Source organism: Dipodomys ordii, unplaced genomic scaffold, assembly GCF_000151885.1.
Source record: "Dipodomys ordii isolate 6190 unplaced genomic scaffold, Dord_2.0 Scaffold60, whole genome shotgun sequence".
NCBI lineage: Eukaryota > Metazoa > Chordata > Mammalia > Rodentia > Heteromyidae > Dipodomys > Dipodomys ordii.
The window spans coordinates 37,792-65,736 of NW_012267276.1; the positions used below are offsets into that span (position 1 = coordinate 37,792).

At 40.7% G+C, this 27,945-nt stretch overlaps 2 protein-coding genes and 1 pseudogene across 3 annotated transcripts in view; 2 read left to right on the top strand and 1 right to left on the bottom strand.

Moving 5' to 3' along the window:
• Window positions 1–9,360, bottom strand: part of Mettl6 (methyltransferase like 6) — a 12,055-nt gene extending 2,695 nt beyond the window's left edge. The window contains exons 1-4 of one of the 2 annotated variants that reach the window (XM_013022158.1): window positions 8,969–9,360; window positions 7,955–8,089; window positions 3,617–3,787; window positions 2,303–2,444 (exon numbers count right to left, since the gene is read on the bottom strand). In XM_013022158.1, coding sequence (XP_012877612.1) covers window positions 2,303–2,444; window positions 3,617–3,787; window positions 7,955–8,089; window positions 8,969–9,193 — 673 coding nt within the window. In that variant the 5' untranslated portion in view covers window positions 9,194–9,360. The remainder of the gene's footprint in view (window positions 1–2,302; window positions 2,445–3,616; window positions 3,788–7,954; window positions 8,090–8,968) is intronic. The other variant, XM_013022159.1, reaches the window with a different exon arrangement.
• Window positions 9,361–10,379: 1,019 nt separating this feature from the next.
• The window catches only part of Eaf1 (ELL associated factor 1), a 21,579-nt gene continuing 4,013 nt past the window's right edge, over window positions 10,380–27,945 (top strand). Inside the window, exons 1-5 of the mRNA XM_013022157.1 lie at window positions 10,380–10,752; window positions 12,568–12,662; window positions 14,806–14,942; window positions 24,947–25,128; window positions 26,721–26,951. Coding sequence (XP_012877611.1) covers window positions 10,380–10,752; window positions 12,568–12,662; window positions 14,806–14,942; window positions 24,947–25,128; window positions 26,721–26,951 — 1,018 coding nt within the window. The remainder of the gene's footprint in view (window positions 10,753–12,567; window positions 12,663–14,805; window positions 14,943–24,946; window positions 25,129–26,720; window positions 26,952–27,945) is intronic.
• LOC105989852 lies at window positions 15,550–16,237 on the top strand (annotated as a pseudogene).

Below are 27,945 nucleotides of genomic sequence, written 5' to 3' on the forward strand. Positions count from 1 at the left end.
CCCCCCCCCAAAAAAAAAAAAATTTTAAGACAGATATCAAAGAGGGCACCAGGAAATGGAAAGACCTTCCATATTCATGGATAGGTAAAATCAGTATTGTGAAAATGGCCATACTGCCAAAAATGATACACATATTCAATGCAATCCTCATCAAAATCCCAATGATGTTCTTTACTGATAAAGAAAACAATCTAAAAATTCATATGGAACAACAAAAGACCTAGAATAGCCAAAGCAATTCTAGGCAAAAGAAACAATGCAGGCAGTATCACAATACCAGATTTCAAACTCTACTACAGAACCATAATAACAAAAACAGCTTGATATTGGCACAAAAAAAGACCCGAAGGTCAATGGAACAGATTAGAAGACCCAGAAATAAAACCACATACTTAGTCATTTGATATTAGACAAAGGAGCCAAAGACATACAGTGGAAAAAAACATAGCCTCTTTAACTATTGGTGTTGGGAAAATTGGGCAGCCACATGCAGAAAACTGAAAACGGATCTATGCTTGTCTCCATGCACTAACGTAACCCAAAGTGGATTAAAGATCTCAACATCAGTCCTGAAACTCAAAACTACTGCAAGAGAGTAGGAGAGACATTTGAACTTACCGGCAGGAACTTCCTGGATAGAGTCCCAGGGGCACAACAGGTAAGAGACTCAACAAGTGGGACTACATTAAAACTAAAGTTTCTGTACAGCTAAGGACATAACTATTGAACTAGAAAGACTAGAAAGATCTTTCCCAGCAATACATCAGACAAATGCCTAATATCCAATATATGCAGAGAGCTCAAGAAATGAACCCCTACCAAATCTAATAAACCAACCACTAAATGGGCAAGGGAGCTAAGGAGAGACTTTCCAGAAGAAGAGGGAAGAATGACTAAGAAATGCATGAGAAAATGTTCATCATCACTGACCATAAAGGAAATGCAAATTAAAAACAACCTGAGATACCATCTTAACCCAGTTAGATTGGCCAATATTTTGAATTCCGACACCAACTAATGCTGGAGGGATGTGGAAAAAATGGAACCCTACTGCACCGCTGGTGGGAATGTAAACTAATACAACCATTGTGGAGAAAGCTGTCTGGAGGTTCCTCAAAAAACTAAACATAAACCTTTCTATGACCCAGCCAAACCACTCCTAGGAATCTACCCTGAGCACAATGAATCAGGATATGACAAAGACACCTACATGTCCATATAAATTGCCACACTATTGACAATAGCCAAGGCATGGAAACAACTCAGATGCCCCACAATAGATGAATGGATCCAAAAAATGTGGTACCTATATACAATGGAATTTTACACAGCCATTAGGAAGGATAAAATAATGGCATTCGCAGAGGCAATGGATGAAACTAGAATAAATTATGTAAGGTAAGCCAAGATCAGAGACAAATGGCACATGTTCTCCCTAATATGTGGAAGTTAAATTTAAAACACAATGGGACATGGCAAATTACACATGATTTTAGACAGTGAGACCAAAAGATGAGTCTTAGGAAAAAACCCCAAGCTGTTATACTCAAGCACCTCTTCATATGTATATAAAATATACATACTGAAATGAACTCCAAAGATGTGGAACAAAGGACTTTTTTTCTTAAGCTGCTTTTTCATTTTCTGATGGCTTTGTATTCTTTACTTCATATGTGGTGTATTTATGTGCACATCTGAGGAAAAGTGGAGGGAGGGCACAGAAGCAGTGGAAAATAGGTGAAAAAGGAGCTCACTGGCTCACTGATGAAAGTGAACTATGCAGAGATGGGAGGAAAGGAATAGGAGAGATGAGGGAACAGATGATACTATGCTAAAGGAAAGAAATATACTTATTACCTGACGTATGTAAAGGTAATCCCACAATACAACAAAGTAATAAAAAAATTTAAAAAACCACCTGATTGAAATAGGACCAGCATTTTCTTACCCAAAATGACTTTAACTGTCCCTTTATAGCAGATGTGTATATCTGAAAACTTATACAATCACTTTTATTGAAGATGGTTCACATCTTTGGGACCTAGGGAAGTAATGCCAGGTACTGTTCATCTCTGCTTTATTTCTGAGTGAGCAGAGAGAATTCCTGACATCCTTCCTTCTTTTTCCAGCACAAAAATTGAGGGCAACATGTAGCCTATCTGAGCCCGTCTATTATCCCCAGGGCTCAATCTCAGCACTGCCACCTACAGTGTGTGAGTGCCCCTACCCTGCAGTGCTAACTTAATCAAGTAAACATAACCAAAGAACAAAGCATTTCAAGGAGAGAGTCCATTCATCTTACCATCAGTAAAAAAATAAGATCTGGTTCCATCTTGTCGAACATAAAAGTTTTCTCCTAGTTTGCTGCCAGCTTTAAACCTAAGCATGGCATGATCATATAGCCCGTAGTCTCGGAACAAGACACTTTTGCCTGGTTTCAGTACCTGTGAAACAAAAGCAGGCTGCATGGTACTCTGCGGAACTCGAGTCAAGCCACAGACAACCCAATTAAGTTAGGAATTACAATCATTTAGCTGAGTGGGAATTACAAAAGGGGGCATAATGGAATACCCATAATATGAATGCTCTCTAAGAAAATGTCATCTTGGTGTTCTACTTCCTTGAACTGCTCATCCTTATTCTGGGTCTCATTTTGCTCTGACTGTACCACTGAAATCATGTATAGCTTGCCCACCATGCAAGGAACTGGTACAGCTGAGTATATGACAGCTTGCCAGACATTTCACTGGATCCTCTTCCACTCTCTAATAACAATAGTAATGGCTTTTTAAAAAGTGTGTATGTGTGGCTGCAAATGTGCTAGTACCGAGGCTCGAACTGTGGTCCTCATGCTCTTCCTTGACTTTTTCTGCTCAAGACTGGTGCTCACTAATTGAGCCACATCTGCACTTCCAGCTTTCAGTTGGTAAGAGTCTTGAGGACCTGTTTGCTAGAGCTGGCTCTAACTTCAATTTTCAGATCTAAGCCTCCTGAGTAACAAGGATAACAGGTGTGAGCCACTAACACCTGGCTAATAGCTGACTCTTAAAGAGCAATTACCATGGTATAGGTATTATGCTAAGCAGTGTACGCACCTACTTTGTTTCCCTTCACTCCTCTGATCTCAGAATCATCACTTCAACATTTTATAGGTAAAGTAACTGAGGCTCAGAGAAAATGAACTTTTTTTTTTTTGGTTGGTCATGGACCTGACTGAACTCTGGGCCTGGGCACTGTCCCTCAGCTCTTCAGCTCAAGGCTAGTGCTCTACCACTTGAGCCACAGCGCCACTTCCAGTTTTTTTCTGCTTATGTGGTGCTGAGGAATCATACCCAGGGCCTCATGCATGTGAGGCAAGCACTCTACCCACTGAGCCACTTCCCAGTCAGTGTGGCCAGGTCTTGAATCTAGGTACTGATGATTCCATGGACCCCAGGCAATTGTCTAAACATACTTGTCCCAGGGCTGGTCTAGCTCTGAAGGGCAGTCATGGCACTGCACAAATGCAAAGTTAAGGTGATGTTTTATGCTACAGCAGGGCAAACTGGGGAGACTATGTGGCTCTTTTTGTATATGAGCCTCAGAAGGAAGGTAAGCTTGGGGACCAATCACTAACCTTATAAATGTTTTGTAAAACAAGGTGCATCTTCTCAGGGTGAATGGCTGAGAGCACAAATATCAACATGACAACATCTATAGATCCAGGTGGCAAATGCTCCAGAAGATCGTCTTTAGTGAGATCACACTGGAAAACCTTGCATCTCTCTGTGTTATACAACGGATTTTGCTACAGAGAAAACAAAAAGGAATTTTACTGCAACCATCAAGCTGATGCTTCCAGCAACACATAGCATTAAAAGATGATCTTATTTCTACTGTGTCCTGCACAGAAATGGATGGTTATTTGTTACTGGGAAAAACTGAGAGATAAATCATTCATATCCAAAGCATTCAACAGTTAATTCTACCACAAGGAACAAGGTATTTGAGCAAATCATTTTTAACTGAGAGAGATCATAGTCAATCATGGATCCCTAAATGAGCATATATATATCATATATATCTTTTTTGTTGTTTTTGTTGGATCTGGGCACTGTCCCTCAGCTCTTCAGTTTAAGGTTAGCACTCTACTGCCTTGGGCCACAGCACCACTTCCAGTCTTTTGAGTGGTTTATTGGAGATAGTCTCTTGGACTTTCCTGCCCAAGCTGGCTTTCAACCGTGATCCTAACTGAGTATCTCTGAAGCATGTTTTTCCAGAGTAATATAATCCTGGCCTAAACCCCTAAGAAGTCCTAGTCCCTTTACTCAGATGCTCCCATAGTTCTTCTGAGGTATATTTTCCAGTAATTCAGAGAATAAGCCTAATCGTTTTTTATTTTTCTTTTAAAAGATGTGTTCCTGATACATTTTTCTGGACTTCAATACATGCTCATAAATGTTATGGACACAAAATTATCAGATGGGAAAATTCTGTATTTAAAAGATGTCAATTCATAATTACATGTATAAATCCAAAGCAATCTCAACTGAGCCCTAATAGATTTATAGTACAGAAACTTGATAAGGTAAGACCTAACTTATCTGAAAGTGTAAGTTATACATTAAAAGAAAATGTAAATGAAGAACAGGGAAGGAGATACGACTACCAATCATCAAAGCATACTATAGAAGGTAGTGATAAAACAACGTGTTTTGAGATAGTGCAAAAAGAACACAAGATTCAGATTAAAAAGTAAACAATAATGGTAATAATTCAGTAGTATTATGTTCTGGCAACCGGCTACCAGGTACATTAGAGGACTGCCAGTTTTAGCTCAGAGATAAACAGCAGTGAAAAACATAATTCCTATATCCACAGCAAGAAAGTACATGGACAGGCTGGGAAGTTGGCTCAGTGGTAGAGTGCTTGCCTTGCATGCATGAGGCCCTGGGTTCAATTCCTCAGCACCACATAAGCAGAAAAAGCTGGAAGTGGTGTTATGGCTTAAGCGGTAGAGCGCTAGCCTTGAGCTGACGAGCTGAGGGACAGTGCCCAGGCCCAGAGTTCAGGCCCCACAACTGACAAAAAAAAAAAAAAAAGTACATGGAAAGACAGAAAAATAATGACTTTTTGTGTGTCTGTATAGACCCATCAAAGAACAGAGCTAACAGAATCTACCATCCCAAATCCTTGCTTACCCAAGACAGAGGCCTCCAGACTGAAAGATAAAGTCTGGCAAATTGCTGCTGATCAAGGATGGGTGTTAAGAGCAGGAAATCACAGGATCTCCCTCAGACATCTAAAGGTGTTTCACAGGAATACCACCAGGCTATCACAGAGAAGATGGTGTTCTTTCTGGTGCTGGCTTTTCTCCTATCCTTTAAGGAAGAAAAAGACTGAATCTACAGGGGAAAAGTCATCTGGCTGAAGCCTCAGGGCACTGGTAAAAAAATAAGGTAGGTAGGGAACAGGACATACTCTGTTCAAACACAGGTAATCCTGGGAAAATGATTTCAGGATCACAGAGGGGGACACTAGTAGACACGGCTAGCTGGGAGATTGATGGGCAAGGAAAGCCGGATTCTCAGAGAACCGACACACAGGCCTACTGCACAGTTCAAAACCAGAGAGGAACAAAAGACTTAACACTATTTCACACATCCCTTAAAAGCCCCAGTAATAACAGAATAACAATTAGGAAAACAGCAAGACACGTTCTATTTGGGGAAGAGCACAAAGGGAAGACCCAAAGCCAAAAACAGACAAAAATAGTAACCAGGGAGTTTTAAGTCTCTGATGCCCATAGTAACAAACTTAACAAGTAACTATGTCAACAACTGCAAATACAAGCCAACTCCTACTTAGATTATTACAAGTCCCTATTACCTCAGTACATGCTGACCTAATAATCTATCCAGCTTCAACAAGTAAGTACAAGGCACATCAAAAGGCAAGAAAAAAAAAAGCAGTCTGAAGAAAGAATTCATCAGAGTCAGACACTAATACAGTGTGGATGATGGAACTCGAAGTTGGGATATTTAAAATAACTATGATTAAAATGTTAAAGGCTCTAGTGGAATAGACAGACAACAAGTAGGATCAGGTAGGTAATTTTAGGGATAGAAATTATAAAAAGACTCAAATTCAAATGAAGGAAGCCAAAAACATGGCAATGGAAATGAATAATGCTTCTGCTATGTAGATCAGTAGGAAAGCCAAGGCCTAGGAAAGAATCTGTGAACTTGATGATAGGGCAATAGAAATTACAAACAACTATGCACAGAGGAAAAAGGGGGAATCTATTTAAACAAGAGTGTGGAGCCCTAACAAATGAGAGAAGTCACATGTCATTGGAATCCAGAGGGAAAAATCAGAGCCAAGGCTAAAGAAATTATCTGAAGCAATAATGACCAATTTTTTTCCCAGATTAATCTAGTACTCAAAGAGGGTGAGGCAGGTGGAATGTGGGTTTCTGACTAAAGCACAAAAACACTTTTTTGACACAATTTAAATTCTGTAGGCAAAGTGCCACCATTCAACAATGCTGATAAACTAGAAGAAATGTTTCACCTTCACACACACACACACACACACAATTTTACATATAGTGTAAAAATAAGGAAGCAACAAATGGAAAAATGGGCAAGAGTTATGAACAATTTTTCATCTACTGTAATATGAGCTGCACATCAATTTTTCTCTTGCTTACTGCCCAACCCCCTACTGCTTAGAGCAGTAACTGGCAAATAGACAATAAATACATGTAGTATATAGGAACTCACGGCAGAGGAAGGAGTAATACTTATTTACATACAAAGTCTTCAGTATCTCTGACAATAGGGGAAAAAACAAAGTGAATATGGAGACATTATTTTGTGACCACAATTGGGAAAAATGAGAAAAAAGCTAGTATGAAATATTGAGGGAAATAGATAAAAGGTGTCTTTTACTATTGGTGAAATTATAAGTAGGCATGGCCTTTTTGGAAGGCAATTTGACATTATCTACTGAAATTTATATGTGAATGCTCAAGTATGATGTAGTAATCTACTTGCACTAACTGTATATAATGTAGAGTGAATAAATTCAGGTTATACTAGATATGAAATTACATAATTATACATGTGTGTATATACACACACATATATTTAAGTTTAATATATATATTTAACATATATATAAGTTTAGTGAATCCTAAAACTCTGATTGGTAAGACACTTTGGCATCTTGCCAAAAAGTCTACCATATCTGTCAATGGTAAAATGCTTTCAGAATGGGAGAATTAAGGCAGTTACCACCTTAAATGAGTAAATAAAACTAGTAACACTTATAGTAGGATCACCAGACATTGTTTCCTTCTGACAGAATATAATATTCAAGACACAATATCACCTACCAAAACACTTTACCTGATTAAATCTAATTTTTAATTTATAGGCGGTGCAGGGACTAGAGAGACATATTAGGCAATTTGGAATGTAGGACCTATGACAGTATATTGACTTGATCTCTACAAAACATCAACCTCAGTGGGAAAAAGGTAAGGGGCTGGGCAAGAGTATTTTAAGATCACTAGATTTAAATGACTTAATAGTGTTAAGTAATCCTTGACTGGATTGAAAGTAGCTACAAAATTATGGGGGAGAACTATTTGGGGAAATTTGAATCTGGAATGATATTAGAGGATTACATTTATTGTTTTGAGCTGTCATTGTGTAAAAAAAAGACATACTAGGAATCTTGGTGTTTGTAACTTACTTTAAAATAGTTTAACAAAGAAAAAAAGACTATAAAGAAGGTGTTAGGCATGTTATGTGTTCTGATCAAGCTGTTTCTATACACACTGAATATGCCTATAAAAGGAAAACTACATGCACAGTGATCATAGCTCCAGGGAGAGGACTGCAATTAGGCAAACAGGTCAAACAGATCTAAGAAAATAGAAACATAGCACAATGTGTGGCACACCAACCTTAACATATTCAACTGCTCTTGGAGAGAAATCACAGGCATAGGCAAAGATATTTAAGTCTTCTTCTAAAAGTGGGTACAAACAGTTTCCAACACCACAACCAGCTTCAAGTATAGTCAATTTCTGACCTTCATACTGGGGAAAGAGAAGTCATAAGTCACAGTATATCTAATTTGCCTAGTGAAGAAATGAACGACAAGGTCCAGAATGTAGAAGACAGTATGACCTTTATGGAGCAAACAATAAAGAGAACTATTCATCAAAAACTAACCCTGGTACCTCATCCTCATCCAACCTTGGACAGTTTGATGTGGCAAAAAAAAAAAAAAAAAACCATTAAAAACCTTGAATGTACTAGCCTGAATGAATGGAACAGACTGGGGAATAATTTCCTATACTCAAATCCCAACTCCTCTCTGTCCCTGTATTCTGTCCTTAAACATCAGTGTGACTCAGTTTTACTTGCAAATATCAGTGTGGGAGAACATGGCCCTTGTAAGAGGGCTATGGTGGGGCTCAACAGCTCATGCTTGTAACATTAGCTACTCTGGAAGGAGGCCAATTGGAGCAAAAAGTTAATGAGACCCAATCTCAGCTAAAAAGGGGGGCATGCTGGCATGTGCCTGCAGTCAAGAATGTGCCTGACATACACAGACAGGAGGATTCAAATTGGAGACTACCTTGGGCGAAAACACAAGACTTTATTCTTAAAATAACTATAGTAAAGACGGGCTGGGAGAGTGCCCTTAGTTCAAACCCAGCACCATTAAAACAAAATAAAATAGCACGGTAAATACTTCATTAACTAGTACTATTGTTTTCAGTTTGTCACTAACATTAACTCAGTTTGAGTATTTCATGTTTGCAACTTTCAGATTAGGTTTAAATAGAAAACTACTTCTCTTACCTATATATTTATAAATTCTTTCTACTTCATATTTCCTCTAGGAAAGCAATAAAGTAGTCCTCATCACCTTCTAAAACAGTTCAGAATAAGGAGAAATACTAGCTCACCTCCCTACACGATCTTAGCTCCTCAAACTCTCTGGTAGTCCAGTGTCTATCTTTGAAAAAATTGGTACTATTTCTTTTGTAAAAAAGGTCCCAGTTCTTCTGAGCTTCTTTTTCCAGTTTTTTCTGTTTAAAATCAGATACCAGAACTTGGTCTCTTTTCAATTTCTCCTCTTCTTCAAAGCTGAGGATCCTTGTTTGCAGTTTTTTCTTCTGCACAGAAGCCATCTCACTAGTTGAAGGTAATATACACCTACCACTGCTACAAATCCTCCGGCTGAGAATAATTTGGGGAATCCATGCTGATGCTGCAGACACAGGCTTTTCTCCAATGTGTGTGTGTGTGTGTGTGTTTTCTCTTGATGGTGCTGGGGGTTGAACTCAGGGCCTTATGCACTCACTTAACTTTAGCCTAACACCTCCACTTTTGGCTCTTTGCTGTTAATTGGAGATGAGTGTCGTGGATTTTCTTGCCTGGGCTGGCTTCAAACTGTGATCCTCAGATCTGAGGCACTGGGCTCTGATGTGCTTTCTTCTAGTGGTTTTCAGGTCTCAACAGCACAGGGTCCTTCACAGGAAATAAGAAACTCTGGTTAGTAGTTTTAGAACAGTTTTTTTTTTTTTAGAACATTGGTATTTGTGGTTGTAAAATAGTTCAAGACGTTGGGTTAGAGGTTTCTTGGAGACACTGGATTCAAGTCACCAAACATTTAGCAGATGACTTTACACAAAACCCCAGCTCTCTAGGAGAGGTCACAAAGACCAAGATGTTGTCCCTACCCGTTGTCAGAAATGCCTCAGTCACCGAACCAAGGAGGAGTCAACTCTTGCAAGAAATCGGTTAGGTTTACAAAAAAAGTATACTCTCCATGAATTTACTGAAAAACCTTGGGAAGAAAAAACTTCAGTGTCGGTAACCGTGAACAGGGTAAACTCGGGCAGCTGCGGGACTGAGTGAGGGAAGCGGGATGCTGGCTTTGGGCTTGGAGTTCTCTAGTCGCCTCCCGCCGGAGACGAAGCTACACGGAGCCGCCCGAGTTTCTAATCGCACTCAAAGGCTGTCGCTCGGACCCGAGGGAAGCGTCACCATCCGAGGACCGAGTCAGAAGGGGAAGTGACCCGGTGACCTGTGACTTGGGTCCCCCAGGGTCCTTTTTCCTCAGGACTCGCGAGGGAAATCGAGGCCAGATCCGCAGGGTCTCCGCGCGACGCCGGCAGTAGCCACCGCGGACGCGTCAGTCCAGGCCGCCAGCACGCCCGGGCCTCGCCAACATCGGCTCCCGGGTTAGCCAGCGACCAGCGACGTAGGGAGGGCGCACTTACCCTCGGCCCAGCTCCGGACTCGGTGGTGACACTTGAGGTGAAGACCACCAACCATCCGCCTCGCGAACTCTCGGGGCGGATTTCCCTTACCATGGCGCCGCCCCTGCCGCTTCCGCTGGGAACCCGGAAGTCCCTCCCCTGCGCCGGAAGTACGGTGGCCTTGCTTCCTCGAAGTATTCCCCCGCCCCGACGCGGAGAAGACTTGTGTCCGGACCCGGGTGGGCGCGGGCTGAGTTGTCCGCGTGCTCCGGAACGGGGTCCCGGCAGCTCCGTCCTTCCCGCCGCGGGCGCCGGGAGCTCGGGCTGCGGCGGCGGCGGCGCCCGGAGAGCGCCGGTGCGGGCGCGGGGCTCGTGCGGGGCCATGAACGGGACGGCGAACCCGCTGCTGGACCGCGAGGAACACTGCCTGCGGCTCGGGGAGAGCTTCGAGAAGCGGCCGCGCGCCTCCTTCCACACCATCCGCTGTGAGTCGGGACCCCCCCCCCGCCGCGCCCCCCATCGGCGCGCCCCCGGGGTTTCCCTCCGCCCTCCCGAGGCCGGGGAGCCCCCTGCCGACGTCAGTTCCTTCTGTCACTCTGGATTCTCAGAGACTCGGATCTGATCTGGTTTTTTCCAGTCGGCTCCCCAAAACAATCGTCGGTCCTTCCCAGCGATTCTTTTTACCTAACATTGCTCCTTTTCGTGTGCCATGCCCTGCTCCCAGTCATCCAGACACACTGCCCTCCTTTTGAGCTCCAGATCTTTCTTCCCAGTCGGCATTCCTACCCAGCTCCCCCACTGTCTAGCTATCCCCTCAGAGCGCTCCATTTCTAACACTCTTCGTGTGATCTGAGCCTTATACACGTCCGATTCCGTTCCTTTCTTTCCTCCGTTTTCTGATCCCTGCGGCCTCGATTCTTCCATCCTGACACTACTTTGCCGCTCGAATAAGGACCCCCCACATCTTTTCTGCGATCCATCACTCCTCTCCTCCCTTGTCTTATTTGACACTGATGTTAGGTCACCTATAGCACCCTGATTCTAGGCCAAGTCCCTTGTGGATGAAGAATGAGAGTCTTTGAGCCTGGCGTAGGTTAAGGCTTCATCTATGTTTGGAAACAGGAGAGAGCAGACATAAGTAGTGTTGGAAAATGGTCATTATGCGGGGTCCTTTTCCACATGATTATAGACTCTCTGGAGAGAGGCACTGCCACTTTGTCCTGGGTATTTTGGCTGACTGAGCATCCCTCTATGATTCACAAGCTTCTGGTTTCCTGTGGTGTTAATACTTGTTTTTGTCAGGGAGGCAAATAGATGTGACTCAACACTTAGGAAGAGGGTGTGTAAGATAATGAAGTTTCATCTTTGTGTGGTCACTTGGCAGACCATAACTGCTTCTTGCTGACAGCAGATCCAGCTTTTTCAAAGAGAACACATTGGGAATATGAGAGATGGTTGCTCAGTCATTTCCTTAGCTTATGATAAGAGCAGTGGGTAATTTTGTTTATCGGTTGTGAGGCTTGAACTCCCCCTATCCCTGAACTCTTTTGCTCAAGGCTAATGCTCTACTACTTCGAGCCACAGCTCCTCTTCTGTTTTTGCATGATTAATTGGAGATAAGAGTCTCCCCGGGGACTTTTCTGCCTGGGCTGGCTTTGAATCTTGATCCTCATATTTCAGCCTCCTGAGTAGTAGCTAGGATTACAGGCATGAGCCACCAGCACCCAGCTTGGCAGTGGGGAATTTAAGTGAGAGTTCAGTTCACATGTGCAGGTGGCCTGCAGTTTGAGACGAGTGTATCTTAATATAAAAAGTATGTCTTCAGAAGTTTTTTTTTTCCTCCATAGCTATGGAACTTGAGTGCAGCAATTTCCTCTTATGTGCAAAATAAAAACATATAGGATGCTGTGTCTGTCATATTTCATGCAAGCTTTTACAGTCAAGAATCTTCTTCATATGTTTTATTGCTCTTATCCTTACAACTCTGATAAACATTTTATTGTAGATGATGGGGTATTAGTTTCCAAGTGTCCATTGGGAGAAAGAATTTCCATCAAAATAGTCTAGAGAGGGTTGAAGGAAAAGTATGTGGAAGTGTTCCTTATTTGTCAATTATTAAAGTTAGACTAAAGTTCTTGAGCTCATTCTCTCTGTTTTTGCATATGTCAAATTTGCCATGATAAATTAAGAATGCTACATCATTTTTTTTGTGATAGAACTTTAATTCCTGAGAGAAAATGCCCAGGAAGTCCTTAATCTAATTCACCTGGTGATGAGAAATACTCTTCCTTTTCCTTTAGATGATTTTAAGCCAGCATCTATAGACACTTCTTGTGAAGGAGAGCTTCAGGTTGGCAAAGGAGATGAAGTCACAATCACCCTGCCACATATCCCTGTAAGTTTATTTCATTGTTACTGGTTTTAATGTCAGATCACAGTGCATCATTGTATTGTTATTGTAAATTGTATTTTCTACTCTTTAGAAATTTTTAGATTATTCGAGTGCCAACATAAGTAGAAAAGGAATTTTGAAATTTTTGTTATTCCAACATCTGATTTGAAGTGATTGTCATCTTCCCCAAGCTCCCTTTCCCCACTGTGTACTATAGAGTCAGCAAGATTCTGCCTGAACACTCAGGTCCTCTGTTAGACATGCATAACTCTTTGCCCAAGTCCAAAAGGAAAGGTGCCAGCTGCCCTGCTGCTGTGTAGTCATAACAGCTTTTGAGCATATCAGTGAAGGGTTAAGTGTGTGCTACTAGACCCAGACAGGAACTCTGGTTTGGTAATTCAGGAATAAAAAATTCAGTTACAAGTGTTATTGAACTCTTTTAGTAGGAAGGACTTCTACAAAATTCTGTCTGGGATAGCACTCTGATCACAAAGCCCAAAGGAACTCACAAAATGCTCTTAGTGAACCAAATCAGTACATCTCTCACCTCTTTCCTGGAACATAGTAAGTTGTTGGTATCTGGTGATACAACAGAAAGTCTCTGGAGAGACCTGAAAACTTCCAGGTTGAAGAAAGATGACTTATTTGTCCATTCAAACTGCTATTTCATTACTTGTTGTCTGTGGCAGGTTACATCATCTCCCTTTGGACCTGTTTTCCCAAATGTAAAAATGAAAGTGTTAGGTAAATGGTCCCTAAGGGCCTTCCCACTCTAAATTTCTACTACAGTAGAAATATAAAGACAGAGTCAAAGAGCTAAGCTGATTTTGCTTCTAAGCAAGACATTAAATCCTGTATTTGTTAAATACTGTGTATTGGATCGGTTAGTAAGCACTAATACAACCCTGAATAAAGCTTATTTCTTGTCTTTATTGCACATATCACATAAGTAACAAGCTTGAATAAATATAAGGAAATATGTCAGTTATTCTAGAAAATCAGGGAAGGCCTCCTTCAGTAACCTTTGAGCTTAGCTGAAGGTTGACAAATTGAGAAGTAGGGTACAGATGTAGCAGGCTGGAGTCTTGTTAAAGCCCTAAGGCAGGAAAGAACTTGAGGATCTTAGAGAACCTTCTCCTGAGGAGCCCACAGAGCCCAGATGGCTGACTGAAAGATATTATTCTATGGCCTGAGCACAGTGGGTGCAAATTATATTTGCTCTGAGCAAATCAGGCTAGTGACATGCCCTTGGAGGATACTCTGTTGGATGTTTGCTGTAATATTTCCCCAGTCCCTTAGAAACATGTATAATTTTAATTTTTTTTGTACTGTTTTTTTTTTCTTTCCTTCCTTCCCTCCCACTTTTCCCCCTCTTTGGAAGTAGTAGAGTTTGAACTCAGCCTTATACTTGCTAGACATTCTACTACTTGAGCCGCATCCCCATCTCTTTTTGCTTTATTTTTTGATAGGATATCATAGTTTTCTTCCTTTTCTGGACTCAGACTATGATTCTCCTACCCATACCTCCTGTGTAGCTGCGCTTATGAGTGCACCATCAGACCAGCTTAATTGTTGAGATAAAGATCTCATGAATTTTTTGCCTAGTCTGGTCTTTGAAACTCAGTTCTCCTGATTTCCACTTCCCAACTGCTGGGATTATAGTTGTGAACCATTGTGCCTGGTCCCTCATTATACATTTCTTGTTTACCTAGAACCAGTTGCATATTTACAAAGGTTCTTGCTGTAGTATTTTGTCTGGGCAACCAGTAGGAGTTAAAATAGAAATCAGTTCTTTCTACTTTTTTTTTTTTTTTTTGTCGTGGGGCTTAAACTCTGGGCCTGGGTACTGCCCCTCAGCTCTTCAGCTCAAGGCAGGCACTGTGCCACATGAGCCACAGCACCACTTCCGGTTTTCTGGTGGTTAATTGAAGATAAGTCTCACCGACTTTTCCTGCCTAGGCTGGTTTTGAACTGTGAACCTCAGAACTCAGCTTCCTGAATAGGATTACAAGTGTGAGCCATTGGCACCCAGCTTTCTTTCTGTTCTTGAGTAACTCTGATGAAAGATTTGATGAAGTAGGGTCATGTATACATTTTGGTGTTTATAACTGGTTTAGTTAGATAATATTGTATTTTGCGGCAACAGGGTTCTACACCACCAATGACTGTATTCAAGGGGAACAAACGGCCTTACCAGAAAGACTGTGTGCTTATTATTAATCATGACACTGGTGAATATGTGCTGGAAAAACTCAGTAGCAGCATTCAGGTGAAGAAAACAAGGTATGATTTGGATTTATATGACCTTTCTTTCCTCTCATTTGTGGTCAAACTCGAACAGAGGGTATTTTGTGTGCTAGGCAAGTACTCTACCACTGAGCTACATCCCCAGCCACTAATATGTTATTTTTTTTTCTTCCTCATATGTTATTTCTAAACCTTGTCGTGGTCATGGAGGCTCAGTCTCCAAGCAGCCATTGAAGCCATTGAAGGAACTGTGGGCGTGCATGTGTACATGCATGCATGCTTGCATGCGTGGACAAGGAAGTGGGAGCAGTCAAGTTAAGAGTCCTAACTCCTTGGATTCCCATTTGCTGTTCTTTCTTCTCTACATTTATTTGGTGGTTGTGGGCGTTTATATCTGCTTTTCATTCATTTCCAAATCTTTTTTTAAAAAAAATTAGGATTGTATGGGGGGGTGGGAGGAGGCTGGGAAGGGATGGGAAGGGTAAACAAAGGAGGAGGCTACAATGCTTGATAAGAAATGTACTCACTATCTTGCCCATGTAATTGTAACCCCTCTGTACAGTATTTTCACAATTAAAAAAAAATTAGGATTGTAGTGGGAAAGGGATAAAGGAAAAGAATAGTAACAGAAGAGCAGGAGGACATGGAGATGAAGAGGAAGATTAGCCTGGAGTTAAGGAACAGAGCCCTGGAGGAGGTAACAGAGTTAGTCCTTGATAATTGCCTGTGTGTCAGTGTGGAAATTGAAGGCCTGAATGATACTTAAACTAGAGTTTCTGAGTATGACTAATGTGAAATTAAGTTTGTTGGCATGTCTTCCCAGCTTGAATAAACTTAGAAAGTTGGAACTTGGTAACTATAATTTCTGGAAGTTTAGAAGTTCAGGCAGAGAAATGTCCAAACCTTACCTACTTCAGTCTGAGTGGAAACAAAATCGAAGATCTCAGTGCCGTGGAAGTTCTGCAAAATCTTAAAAATTTGAAAAGTCTTGACTTGTTTAATGTGAGACCACAAACCTGGAAGATTACAGAGAAAGTATTTTTGAGATGCTGCAGCAAATCACATACTTAGATGGATTTGATCAGGAGGCTAATGAAGCACCAGACTCAGGAAAAGAAGGTGATGAGGATGAAGATGAAACTTGAAGGATATGAGGAGGAAGAAGAGGATGAAGTAGATTCAGAATTGGGAGAGGGAAAAGAGGAAGTGGACCTTTCATACTTAATGAAAGAAGAAATTCAGGATAAAGATGATGGGAAGAAGGCCTTCATGGAGAGGAGAGAAAACGAGATGCTGAGGATGATGGAGAAGAAAAAGAAGATGATGACTAGATTGTTCTAAAATTTGATTTTCTCCTCTAGATGTAGAACAGAGTGATCACATCTTCTTTACTTTTCTTGAATGATAGCTCTCCCTACCAGAAGATAATCTATAACTCCTTATAGGATAAGTGTGGTTTTACTATTTTTGCCTTATCATTCCAAGTAAGATTTATTAGTTTGCTAATGACCATGTTGTATGTAGAGAAAATTTTTCACTAATTCCCTCATCCTCCATTGTGAAATTCTCTAGCAACGTATTTGGAATCTTAATTTTTCTAATTTAGTCTTACTTAGATGTTTTTAGCCCATAATTAAAACATGATCAATTTTACACAAGTATAGTTGGGTGCATTTCATTTGTAAGGTTTTAAAGTTACTTAAAAATAACTGAAATATGGTCAGCTCTAATATGAAATGAGAAAAGCCTCTTCATTGACAAAGTTTATTATTTTAGAGGTGATTCAGATTTTTAGTTTAAAGGCAGTGATTTTTATTTTATTTTTTTCTGGCTATGAGTATTTGGGGGCCATCTCGTCACTTGACTAAATTGGAAATTAGAATCAAGATAACAAAGGTCCATTTAGCAGTCAAAGTAAATTCATGGATTTGGAGGACGTTCTGTTCAGTAACATAGTCCGTGAGTTTTATGACAAATGAGAAGATTTTGTTTTGGAAAGAAAAATTGATTATGCTAAGACAAGGATGTGAGTCTATTTTTCAGGCTGTAGATCTTGACATGCCAGTGGTGGTTTTATTCTAGAAATGCATTTGCCTCTCATTTCTTTATGATCAGCTTCCTTTCTAGCTTCAGTCCCTCTCCTATCCAAAAAGAAACTTGCAACTATCCAGAAAACTTTTTAGTCTAATACCTCAACTACTTTTTCAGACTTGTCTGGGTTTTAAACAAAGTGGGAGAATTAGAGTGTTTTCTGAGATACAGTATTATGAATAACAGTTTTATGCAACAAACTCAGCTTACTGTTAAATCTTTCTTAGTTGATAACATGTAATACTGTATCAAGACAAAGAGAGAAAAGTAGAGGAGGCTTTAGGAAATACCATTAGCATTCTCAAAACTCAGAGTGATTGCCTGTTGATGAGACAGTTTTTTTAAATTGGTTTTCCAAATGATTTGGAAACTGACGGTGTAAAGTATTTACAACATTTCTGAGCAGAACCTTTCATTTTCTACCTATAGTTTTAAAGCATAATCAGGTACACCATTTACTTGGAGTATAGTAGGCAGTTAGAAGAATATTCTAAACTAAATTGGTATGAAGATTGAGTATTTTCAATTTTTTTGCCCATTAAAAATAGAAAAATATTTGTGATTGTTGTGTTTCCTTCCTTATGTAGCTACTAACTAAAACTTGAGAGTAGACAAGTCCATCTCCCTTTTGTCATGGAGGCTCAATGTTCAAGACAGCCTCGGCAATTTAAAATTATTTCTCTTTGTTTGTCATGTTTGTAAATTTTTTTTAAAAAAAGTATGAGGAAATTATTTGATGTTCTGCTTCTCTTAGACAAAAATCACTGAGTATAGTATTGCTGTCACTCCCTTTTTCAATTTAAGATATGTAATTTAGTGTTTTAAAACAAGGATTATGAAGTTCGTGAAAAACTAAAAAGGCTGCACAATTGATTGAAATAAAACACGAGATAAATTTGGTGGGAAAGATTGAAATCTCCAAAAGATGAACATTTTTTCCTCCTAATTTTATCAGTTGAAATGCCTGTGTTCCTAGAAATTGCTCACTCTGCCAATTATAAAATGCTTATTATAAAGTGAAATCTGTATATTAACTTTCTTATTAATCATATTGTACAATCAAAAGAAGAGTTCTTTGGTTTGTAGACTACACTTAGAGCCTCCAGATAACTTTTAAGATTTCCTTAGCTCTATGGGTGGTATTTTCATGCAAATAAGTAAGGGTACGTTTATGTTTCATAGAAATTTTGGGTCCTGGAAGTGGCGCTGTAGCTCAAGTGGTAGAGCACTCGCCTTGAGCTGAAGAGCTGAGGGACATCGCTCAGGCCCAGAGTTCAAGCCCCACGACTGACAAAAAAAAAAGAAATTTTGGGTCCTGTTTTAATGCTCTTTGCATAGTAGTATGTATAGAAAATTATCTCTCCTTAAAATTTTGAATACTTTGGTGCAACTGTGTTTTGAATAAAGCCATGACTGTTAGGAACAAATTTAAAAATGCAGTACTCCTGATCATTCTTTCATTGTTTCTGACTATTCCCTGGTTTTTGTGACTGATGTAACTTCAAGTTTTTGAAACTGAATTGCTTCAATCAATTGAAGATGTTATTAAAACAATCATTAACCCTTGTCTTTTCTGGTTTTATAAGGAAATGAATGTCTGCTTGCTCATAGTGTGGTATCAGCAATGTTAACTCCTCTGTCCCCTGTCACTGGTAAGGGTCTGAGGAGCTTCTGTTAAAGTTTCCCACTTTGCACTCAAGGTTTACACAAGTCTGAGCTTGAGCAAGCAAGCAGAAAGCAAAGCATGCTTTGTCTGATTGATAAATGTAGGTATCCTGAAGGAGACAAACTGAGCTGGTTTGCTACCATAGGTTTTTTTGTTTATACCATCCTGGGGCTTGCACTCAGGGCCTGGCACTGTCCCTGAGCTTTGGTGCTCAAGGCTAATGCTCTGCTACTTCAGCCTCAGTGCCACTTCCTTTTTGGTGTGTGTTTGGAGATAAAAGTCTCATGGGCTTTCCTATCTGGGCTGGCTTCAAACCATGATACTCGGATCTGTCTCCTGAGTAGCTATGATTACAGGCTTGAGCCACTGGCACCCGGCAACACAGGTTTTTATGGTGGAAAAGCAGATGTTCTGTGCAGTGCTCCTTCAGATGAGTGTTTTCCTTTGTTCCGAGTATCTGGTGTGCTTAGTCATTTTTGCTGTTGCTTGACATTATCATTTGGGCCCAGATATACCACGTCTGGTTATCATGTGATCTCTTTGAACATCATTTTATAGTTAAAGGATGGGTTTAACCAGATGTTCCTTCCAAAAGGCATCTTTCATTTGTAAACATGTCTGTGATCAAGAGTTATTTTATAAAATGTCTCTCCTAGGAAAAGTGTTGCCCTTCAGACTATGTGTGCATATTTCTCAGGGTATATGAGTCATTTGTTCAGAGGTATTGCTGTTTTTTCCTACTCTATGCTATAGTGTGTGAGGCTTTTGGAGACCAAAAAATACACTAAAAACACTTTCTATTTTCCTTTGTTTCTGGGTTTTTGATTGCCATTCCTAACCTCTGTGTCTTCTAAACAAATCAGTAAAAAGTATTTTCCCTTCAAATTCAAGAAAAGAAATAATGCCTTTGCCTTGTAAAACATGGAAGTCATTGGGGGAAAGCAGGTACTTTATAATTGAGCTAATTTTTAAAAATAATTTTTTATTGAGATTAGGTGGTTACGTAAGTTTTAAATATTTCACAGTATTGTAGAATAGTGACACTTAAAGTCACAAACACATTTTAACCTTCACAAGGCAAATTGTCATTATCATGGTCTATAAAGTTTGTGAATTCTATGAGCTTTGACAATACAACTATTTCTTCCACATCAGGTGATAATTTACGTTTCTTGCCTTTTGCTTAGTGTAAGCTGTTCCCTTTTTCCCTTTCATTCCCTCCTTCCCATTGCTACCTTTGAGTTGCTTACTTGATTTTCCTCGATGTCCAGTGCAGCTGATGGACCCTTCTGTTTTATGTTTTCTTGTTTCCCTCTGATTCTGTATCCTCCTCCTAGCTTCCCTCAGATGTGTGCATATATATATATATATATATATATATATATATATATCATATATGTGGTCAAGAACATGGAGTCATTTAGCAGTGATAGGACAAAGCGAGTAGAAGTCCTTTGTTTCTTGAGTCCCGTTTACTTTGTCATATCTCCTTACATTTTGGCTTTAGCATCCACATATCAGGGGGATCATGTGCCGTTTTTATCTCTTTGCTCTTGGCTTACCTCGCTCAAAATGATTTGCTCTAGTTCCTTCCATTTCCCTGAAAATGCCATTATTTTTTCCTTCCTAATGGCTACATCATATTCCATTGTATATAGGAACCACAATTTTTGGATCCACTCATCTGTAGTGGGGCATCTGGGTTGTTTCCATATCTTTGCTATTGTGAACAGTGCTTCAATGAACATGGAGGTGCATGTGTCCTTGTATCCTGGTTCCCATTGCTCAGGGTAGATGCCTAGGAGTGGTATGGCTGGGTCATAGGGGAGGTCTATATTTAGTTTTCTGAGGTACCTCCAGACTGCTTTCCAAAGTGGTTGCATTAGTGTACATTCCCACCAGCAATGCACTAGGGTTCCTTTCTCCGCATCCCCTCCAGCATTTGTCAATGGCTGAATTTAGGATGTGGGGTAAGGTGGTATCTTCAGAGTTGTTTTTATTTACATTTTCTTTACAGCCAGGGATGATGAACATTTCCTCATGTGTTTCTTTACTATTTTTATCTCTTCTTCTGAGAAGTCTCTCTTTAGCTCCCTTGCCCATTTAACGATTGGTTTGTTAGATTTGGGAGGGGTTAGTTTCTTGAGTTCCCTATATAATGGGTATTAGGCCCTTGTCTGATATATTGCTGATAAATATTTTTTCCCAATTAGTTGGTTGTCTTTCTAGTTTGGTTGCTATTTCTTTAGCTGTGCAGAAGCTATTTTATTTTAAACCTTTTTATCTTAAGGTAGTCCTATTTATCGAGTCTTTCTCCAATTTGTTGTGACCCTGGGACTCTGTTCAGGAAGTTCCTGCCTGTGCATATAAGTTCAAGTGTCACTCCTACTCTGTCCTGCAGTAGTTTCAGAGATTCAGGTTTGATGTTAAAGTTTTTTTTGAGGGAGGGGTAGGGGGGGGAGGCCGGTCATGGGGCCTGAACTCTGGGCCTGGGCGCTGTCCCTCAGCTCTTGAGCTCAAGGCTAGCGCTCTACCACTTGAGCCACAGCGCCACTTCTGGCTTTTTTTTCTTTTTGCTTATGTGGCGCTGAGGAATCGAACCCAGGGCCTCAGGCATGCAAGGCAAGCACTCTACCACTGAGCCACCTTCCCAGCCCGATGTTAAAGTCTTTAATCCATTTTGAGTCGATGTTAGTGCATGGTGACAGGCTGGGTCCGCTTTTACTTTTCTTCATGTGGCTGCCCATTTTTCCCAGCACCAGTAGTTGAAGAGGCTGTGCTTCCACTGTATGTCTTTGGCTCCTTTGTCAAATATCAACTGATTGTAAGTGTATGGTTTCATTTCTGGGTCTTCTAATCTGTTTCATTGGTCTTTGGGTCTCTTATTGTGCCAATACTAAGATGTCTTTGTTATTATGGCTCTATAGTAGAGCTTGAAATCTGGTATCATGATCCCTCTTGCATTTTCTTTTGTCTAGAATTGCACTGAATTTATATATCAATTTTGGCAGTATGGCCATTTTCACTATATTAATTCTGCCTATCCAAGAACATGGAAGGCCTTTCCATTTTCTGGTGTGCTGTATGATTTCTTTTTTTAAAAAAAGAGATACTTTACATCTTTGATAAGGTTAATTCCTAGGTATTTTAAATATTTTTGAGATTATTGTGAATGGGATTATTTCCTTGATTTCCCTTTCTGCTGGCATATTGCTGGTGACTGCTTTTTGTGGGTTAATTTTGTATCCTGCTACTTTGCCGAAGTGGTTTATAAACTCTAAGAGTTTGGGGGTGGAGCTTTTGGGATTGTTAGGATATAAAATCATGTCATCTTCAAAAAGCAAGTTTAACTTCTTCCTCCCCTATATGGATCCCTTTAATGTCTTTTTCTTGCCTTATTGTTCTGGCTAAGAATTCCAGAACTATATTGAAGAGGAGTGGCGAGAGTAGGTATCCTTGCCTTGTTCCTGTTTTTAGGGGAACTGGTTGTAGTTTTTCCCTGTTAACTATAATATTGGCTATTGGTCTGTCATATAAGGCTTTTATTGCTTTAAGGAATGTTCCTTCTATTCCTATTTTCTCCAGAGCTTTTAACATGAATGAATGTTGTATTTTATCGAAAGCCTTTTCTGTGTCAAATACAAGAGGATCAACATAATCCCCTGTATTTAATCTGACCATAGTGGAATCAAGTTCGTTCTCAATGACAAAGCATATAGTAGAAATTACTCAAGCACATGGAAATTAAACAGCATACTTCTAAGCAAGATCTGGGTCACAGAATAAATTTAAAAAGAGTTTAAAAAGTTCCTACAATTCAATGAAAATGAATATACATCACAAAGAAAGCTAAGGGATATGGCAAAAGCAGTCCTGAGGGGCAAATCTATTGCTCTCAGTGCACATACCAAGAAAACAGAGATAGACCAAGTAAATAATCTCCTGATACAACTAAAACTGCTAGAGAAACAAGAAAAAGATGAACCTAAAGTTACTAGATGAGATAACCAAAATAAGAGCTGAAATTATTGAGATGAGACTAAGAAAACCATAAATAAAATTAATAAAACAAAAAGCTGGGGTTTTTTTTGGAAAAAATTAATAAAATTGACAAAACTCTGGCAAGACTAAAAAAAGAAGAGAGTATACCCAAATCACTAAGCTCAGGGATGCCATGGGAAAAATTACAACAAATACCCAAGATATGCAAACAATTATAAAAAACTATTTCCAGACTCTAATCTCACTAAGGAAGGAAAAACCTAGCAGAAATAAGTCAATTAAATAAGCCAATAACTTATAATGAGATAGAGGAAGCAATCAGAAGTCTTCCAAGGAAAAGCCCAGGACGGGATGAATTCTGTTTTTTGTATCTATCTTTTTCTGTAAGTCTGAGAGTATTTGCTTAACATATTTTGGTGCACCGATGTTTGAAAAGTATAGATTGACAATGGTGATATCCTCTTCTTGGATTGTTCCCTGTATTAATATGTAGTGACCTTCTTTGTCATTTTGTAATAATTTTAATGTTAAGTTTATTAGCTATCAGATGGCAAATCCTGCCTTCTTGCTGGGAGCATCTGCATGGTAGATCTTCCTCCATCCTTTCATTCAGAGTTTTTGTCTTTAGCTGTGAGATGGGTCTCTTGAAGACAACAAGTTGATGGATCTTGTTTTCTTATCCAATCTGCAGTTCTTTTTCTTTTGATTGGTGAATTGAGCCAGTAGTATTTATGGTTATTATAGAGAGGTGCATTGTGTTTTCTGTCATTTTCCTGCTTTCCTAAGTTTTTCTTCTTTCCTTTCTTCCTGTGTTTACTAAGTTGGTCTCCTAGTGATATATATCTGGTATGGATCCCTATTCTTGATTGTTTTCTTCAGATTGTAATCCCCTTTTAAGATTCTTTGTACTGCTGGTTTATTCTTTACTATTAAAAATTTTAGTTTCTCCATCAAATGTGAATGCTAGCTTTGCTGGATATACTAGTCTGGGATTAAGCTAATTTTTATTAATCCCATTATTGTTTCTGTAATGCCCTGTAAGGATTAAGCTTTATATTTATAGTTGGGCTTTACTGGCTCACACCTGTAATCCATGCTGTTAAGGAGAATGAAATTTGGAGGATTGTATTTCAAGGCCAGCTCAGGCGGAAAAGACTATGAAACTCCATCTCCAAAATACCCAATAAAAGTAGGTATGGACGCATGGCTCAGGTGGTAGAATGCCAGCTGAGCAAGTAAGCGCAAGGCCCTGAGTTCAGTCCCCAGTACCTGATATAATGATCTGCTCCCTGTCTACTGAGTATGGCCTGGGGACTGTCAGCACATCCCCATGCACTGGGATGCAGAATCTCAGGACCCACCAGGTCAGAAGCTACAAGAGAGCTCCAGGTGCTTGTTCATGTGCTAAAGTTTAGGAATCACTGGACTTGTCCATTTGTAAAAATCATTATATAGTTTTATCAGTTTGGAAAAGAACTCTAACATAGCAAACAAGCAGTAAATAGATAATATAAAACTAAACAGTAGCCGGGCGCTGGTGGCTCACGCCTATCATCCTAGCTACTCAGGAGGCTGAGATCTGAGGATTGCGGTTCAAAACCAGCCTGGGCAGGAAAGCCCATGAGACTCCTATCTCCAATAAAGCACCAGAAAACCGGAAGTGGCACTGTAGCTCAAGTGGTAGAACACTCGCCTTGAGCTGAAGAGCTGAGGGACAGTGCCCAGGCCCAGAGTTCAAGCCCCACGACTGACAAAAACAAAACAAAACAAACTAAACAGTAATTTACAAGGGCTAATTTGTTCCAGAATTGATGCATTCATTATTGTAACTTTATATTGCATATAAATCAAATCTTATTTTATAGTAACAGGTTCTTATAACTGTACTATACCTTATCTATTTTATCTCTTTGCTGTAAAGTATGAATTACTGCTAGATGTGGTAGTGCACCTCTAATCTCAGCAGTACAGAGGCTGAGGGAGGAAGATCTTGAGTTCAAGGCCAACCTGGAGTACATAGAGACTGTCAGGAGCAGAAAGTGTGAGCTCCTTGAGGGTCAGTGAGTCTACTGTATTTTCATCTCTATATCCAGGATGCATAGTACAGTACTGGAATGCTGTCAACATGCAGTCATTAAGTGGATTCTCATATTAAAATTACAGATATCAGTGTTTAGCAGTTTCTGGAAAGAGCCTGGAGTTTGCCGAGACTTCTAGGGGCACAGTCACCTAACAAAACCACTGTTTGAACCTGTCTGACCTAATGACTGTTTCATTTCAGAGCGGAGGGCAGCAGTAAAATTCAGGCCCGAATGGAACAGCAGCCCACTCGCCCCCCTCAGCCACCACCACCTCCACCACCCATGCCATTCAGAGCTCCAACAAAGCCTCCAGTTGGACCCAAAACTTCTCCCGTAAAGGATAACCCTTCACCTGAACCTCAGCTGGATGACATCAAAAGAGGTAGAGCCATGTAATTAGCGGGCAGTAGGGTGTTCTATGGACATGACTGCATTGACTTGCACTGCTCCAGAGCTGATGAGGGCAGGGGCCTCCTCCCCCTGTCTCATATGACAAGAGTGGGTTCAGGAATTGTGACTTGCTTTGTGACTGCCTTGGCAACATTCTTAGAAGCTTGGGGTTGAATAAGCAGGACTGCCAGCTGAAGTGCCAGAGGACATGCCTGTAAGTCTGACTGAAAAAAAAAAGTCTAAGAATTTGGGGGTGAAAAACACATGTTGTGGTGTTTCTGAGTTCTCTGCTGATACAATTAGAGTGGCACTAAAACTATCCTAACCACGCTGGGAAAAGTGGATCTGGCATGCCTGTCATCCCAGCACTTAGGAGGCAGATGTAGGAGGTAATGAGTTTGAGGTCAGCTTGGGCTATATAGTGAGATCCCAAATAGCTGGGCATGGTGGCCCACTTCTGATATCTCAGCTACTTGGAAAGTTGAGAGCAGAAAGATCATAGTTTGAGACCAGCCTGGGGGGAAAAGCTCATGAAATTATCACAACTATTTTCTGGGCACAGCAGCAACCCGCCTGTCACCCCAGCTATACAGGAAGCATAAATAAGAGACTGTGATTCACATTGGCTCAAGCGAAAACATGAGACTCTATCTGAAAAATAGATCTAAAATTGAATAAATTTTCAAAGTGTTTAGACACCAAGTGTATAAATATGAAAGAGGCTATGGATATGGATTCAGGCCTAGAAGACTTCTCTTCACCGCAAACTTAAGACATATTTACGTTGGCTTTCTCCTTATATAATGGATGATTTTGGTCTTCCAGATTCTTAGAAGTTATGAGGCTAAGTGCCCTATCCATATTTATAAATTTTATGAAACCTATAGTAGAAAAAGGAAAGGAAAGATAAATAATTATTCTTGGGAAGCCTGCTTTTCTTTCCTGTAGAAATGCTCTCTTCTGACAAATACGGTCACTGCACTCCATGCATTGTTACTACACTGCTTGATTTTTCTCTCCCCCCCCCCCCCGGAGGGTTCTAGAATGTTCTTGTGGAAGTCCCCACTGGAGCTTAGTAGGGGTTAGATCAGAAGTGGTTACTTCTTGCTAGTCATGCCTAAAGGAACCACATGGGATATTGGGGAAGGAAAAATGTGTGGTCATTCTTGCACTTTCTTCCTTGCTTTTCATCAGTGGAAAGTGGAGATGCTGGCAGACATGGCCATCGGTCAGTATATAAAAGTCAGGAAGCCAGGCACTAGTGGCCTGTTAATTTTCACTACTCAGGAGGCTGAGATCAAGGATCCTGGTTTGGAGCCAACTTGGACAGGAAAGTCCATGAGACTCTTATCTCCAATAAACTACTCAAAAAAAGCCGCTGTGGCTTAAGTGGTAGAGCACTTGCCTTGAGCAAAAGAAGCTCAGGGACAGCACCCAGGCCCAGAGTTTAAGCCCCAGGACCCGCCTCCTCCCCCCCGCAAAAAAAAATGGTTAAGAAGAGGCATATTATTCTATCACTTAACAGCCACTCAGTGATCTGCCTTGAAAGCGTTGGTGATTGTGACCTGACTTCCTTTTTTTTAGAGCTGAGGGCCGAAGTGGACATCATTGAGCAGATGAGCAGCAGCAGTGGGAGCAGCTCATCGGACTCTGAGAGCTCCTCTGGAAGTGACGACGACAGCTCCAGCAGCGGCGGTGAGGACAATGGCCCAGCCTCTCCACAGCCTTCACACCAGCAGCCCTACAACAGCAGGCCCGCCATCGCCAATGGGACTAGCCGGCCCCAGGGAAGCACGCAGCTCATGAACACACTCAGTAAGTGGCTGGTGCAGGCTGTGATGCAGCTTGTAAACCTGAAGGAAGGCATTAAAAGGCAGAAGAAAGGATCTTAGCAAGGATAGTTTGGAGAAAGGAGGTTACCAAGCAATCAGAAAGGGAGACACACAACTAAAAGTCTGTTCTCTTTTCCATTTCTAGCCAGGACAAAATGGGTTTTGTGATTTCTGGGAAGTGCTGAAGCATGAACATGTGAGGGGATGATGTTTGTTTTTGAGGATGTGTGTGTGTGTGCGTGTGTGTGTGCGCGTGTGCATGGCGCATGAGCACGCACTGATCCTGGGGCTTGAACTCAGTGCTTCTCTTGTTCCACTTTTTTTATTCAGAGTTAGTACTTTACCACTTGAGCTACACCTCTAGTGTTAGCTAGTTGCTGGTTAATTGGTGATAAGCATCTCATAGATTGGCCTTTCTGGGCTGGCTTCGAACCTCAGTCCTGAGATCTCAGCCTCCTGAGTAGCTAGGATTACAGGTGTGCACCACTAGTGCTCAATAGCTTATTTTTTTTATATGTACCAGGCTTAAAAGGAGCTACCTGTCACCATACTGCCTCCAGGTCTTCTGCAAAAAAAAGAATCCACTGCCTGTGTTTGGACACTGACTAGCTTTAGGCAAGAGAGAAAGAAAGGAACTTGTAATGTTTGGGTGCTTTAATACAGCTAATAATTGAGTAAAACAGCAGAAAAGAGAACAAAAATGACTTTTGGAGACACAAAAGGAGACAATATTGGTTATGTTCTTCTTTCTCTGGAACCTTGGTGAATGTTCTTCCCCAGTGTACCTTCTATGGAAAAGAACTTAGAGCTCTAGCAGTAGAGGTGCTGTAGCCAGCCTGGTTAACACTGAACTGTGGTCATTTTGACCTCAGCTCTGTGGACACTGCACCAGGTTAGTCCTTGCTAGGAACCACCTTCTGTACTGTGGGCGCGCAAGAGCATCGTGTGTGTGTGTGTGTGTGTGTGTGTGTGTGTGT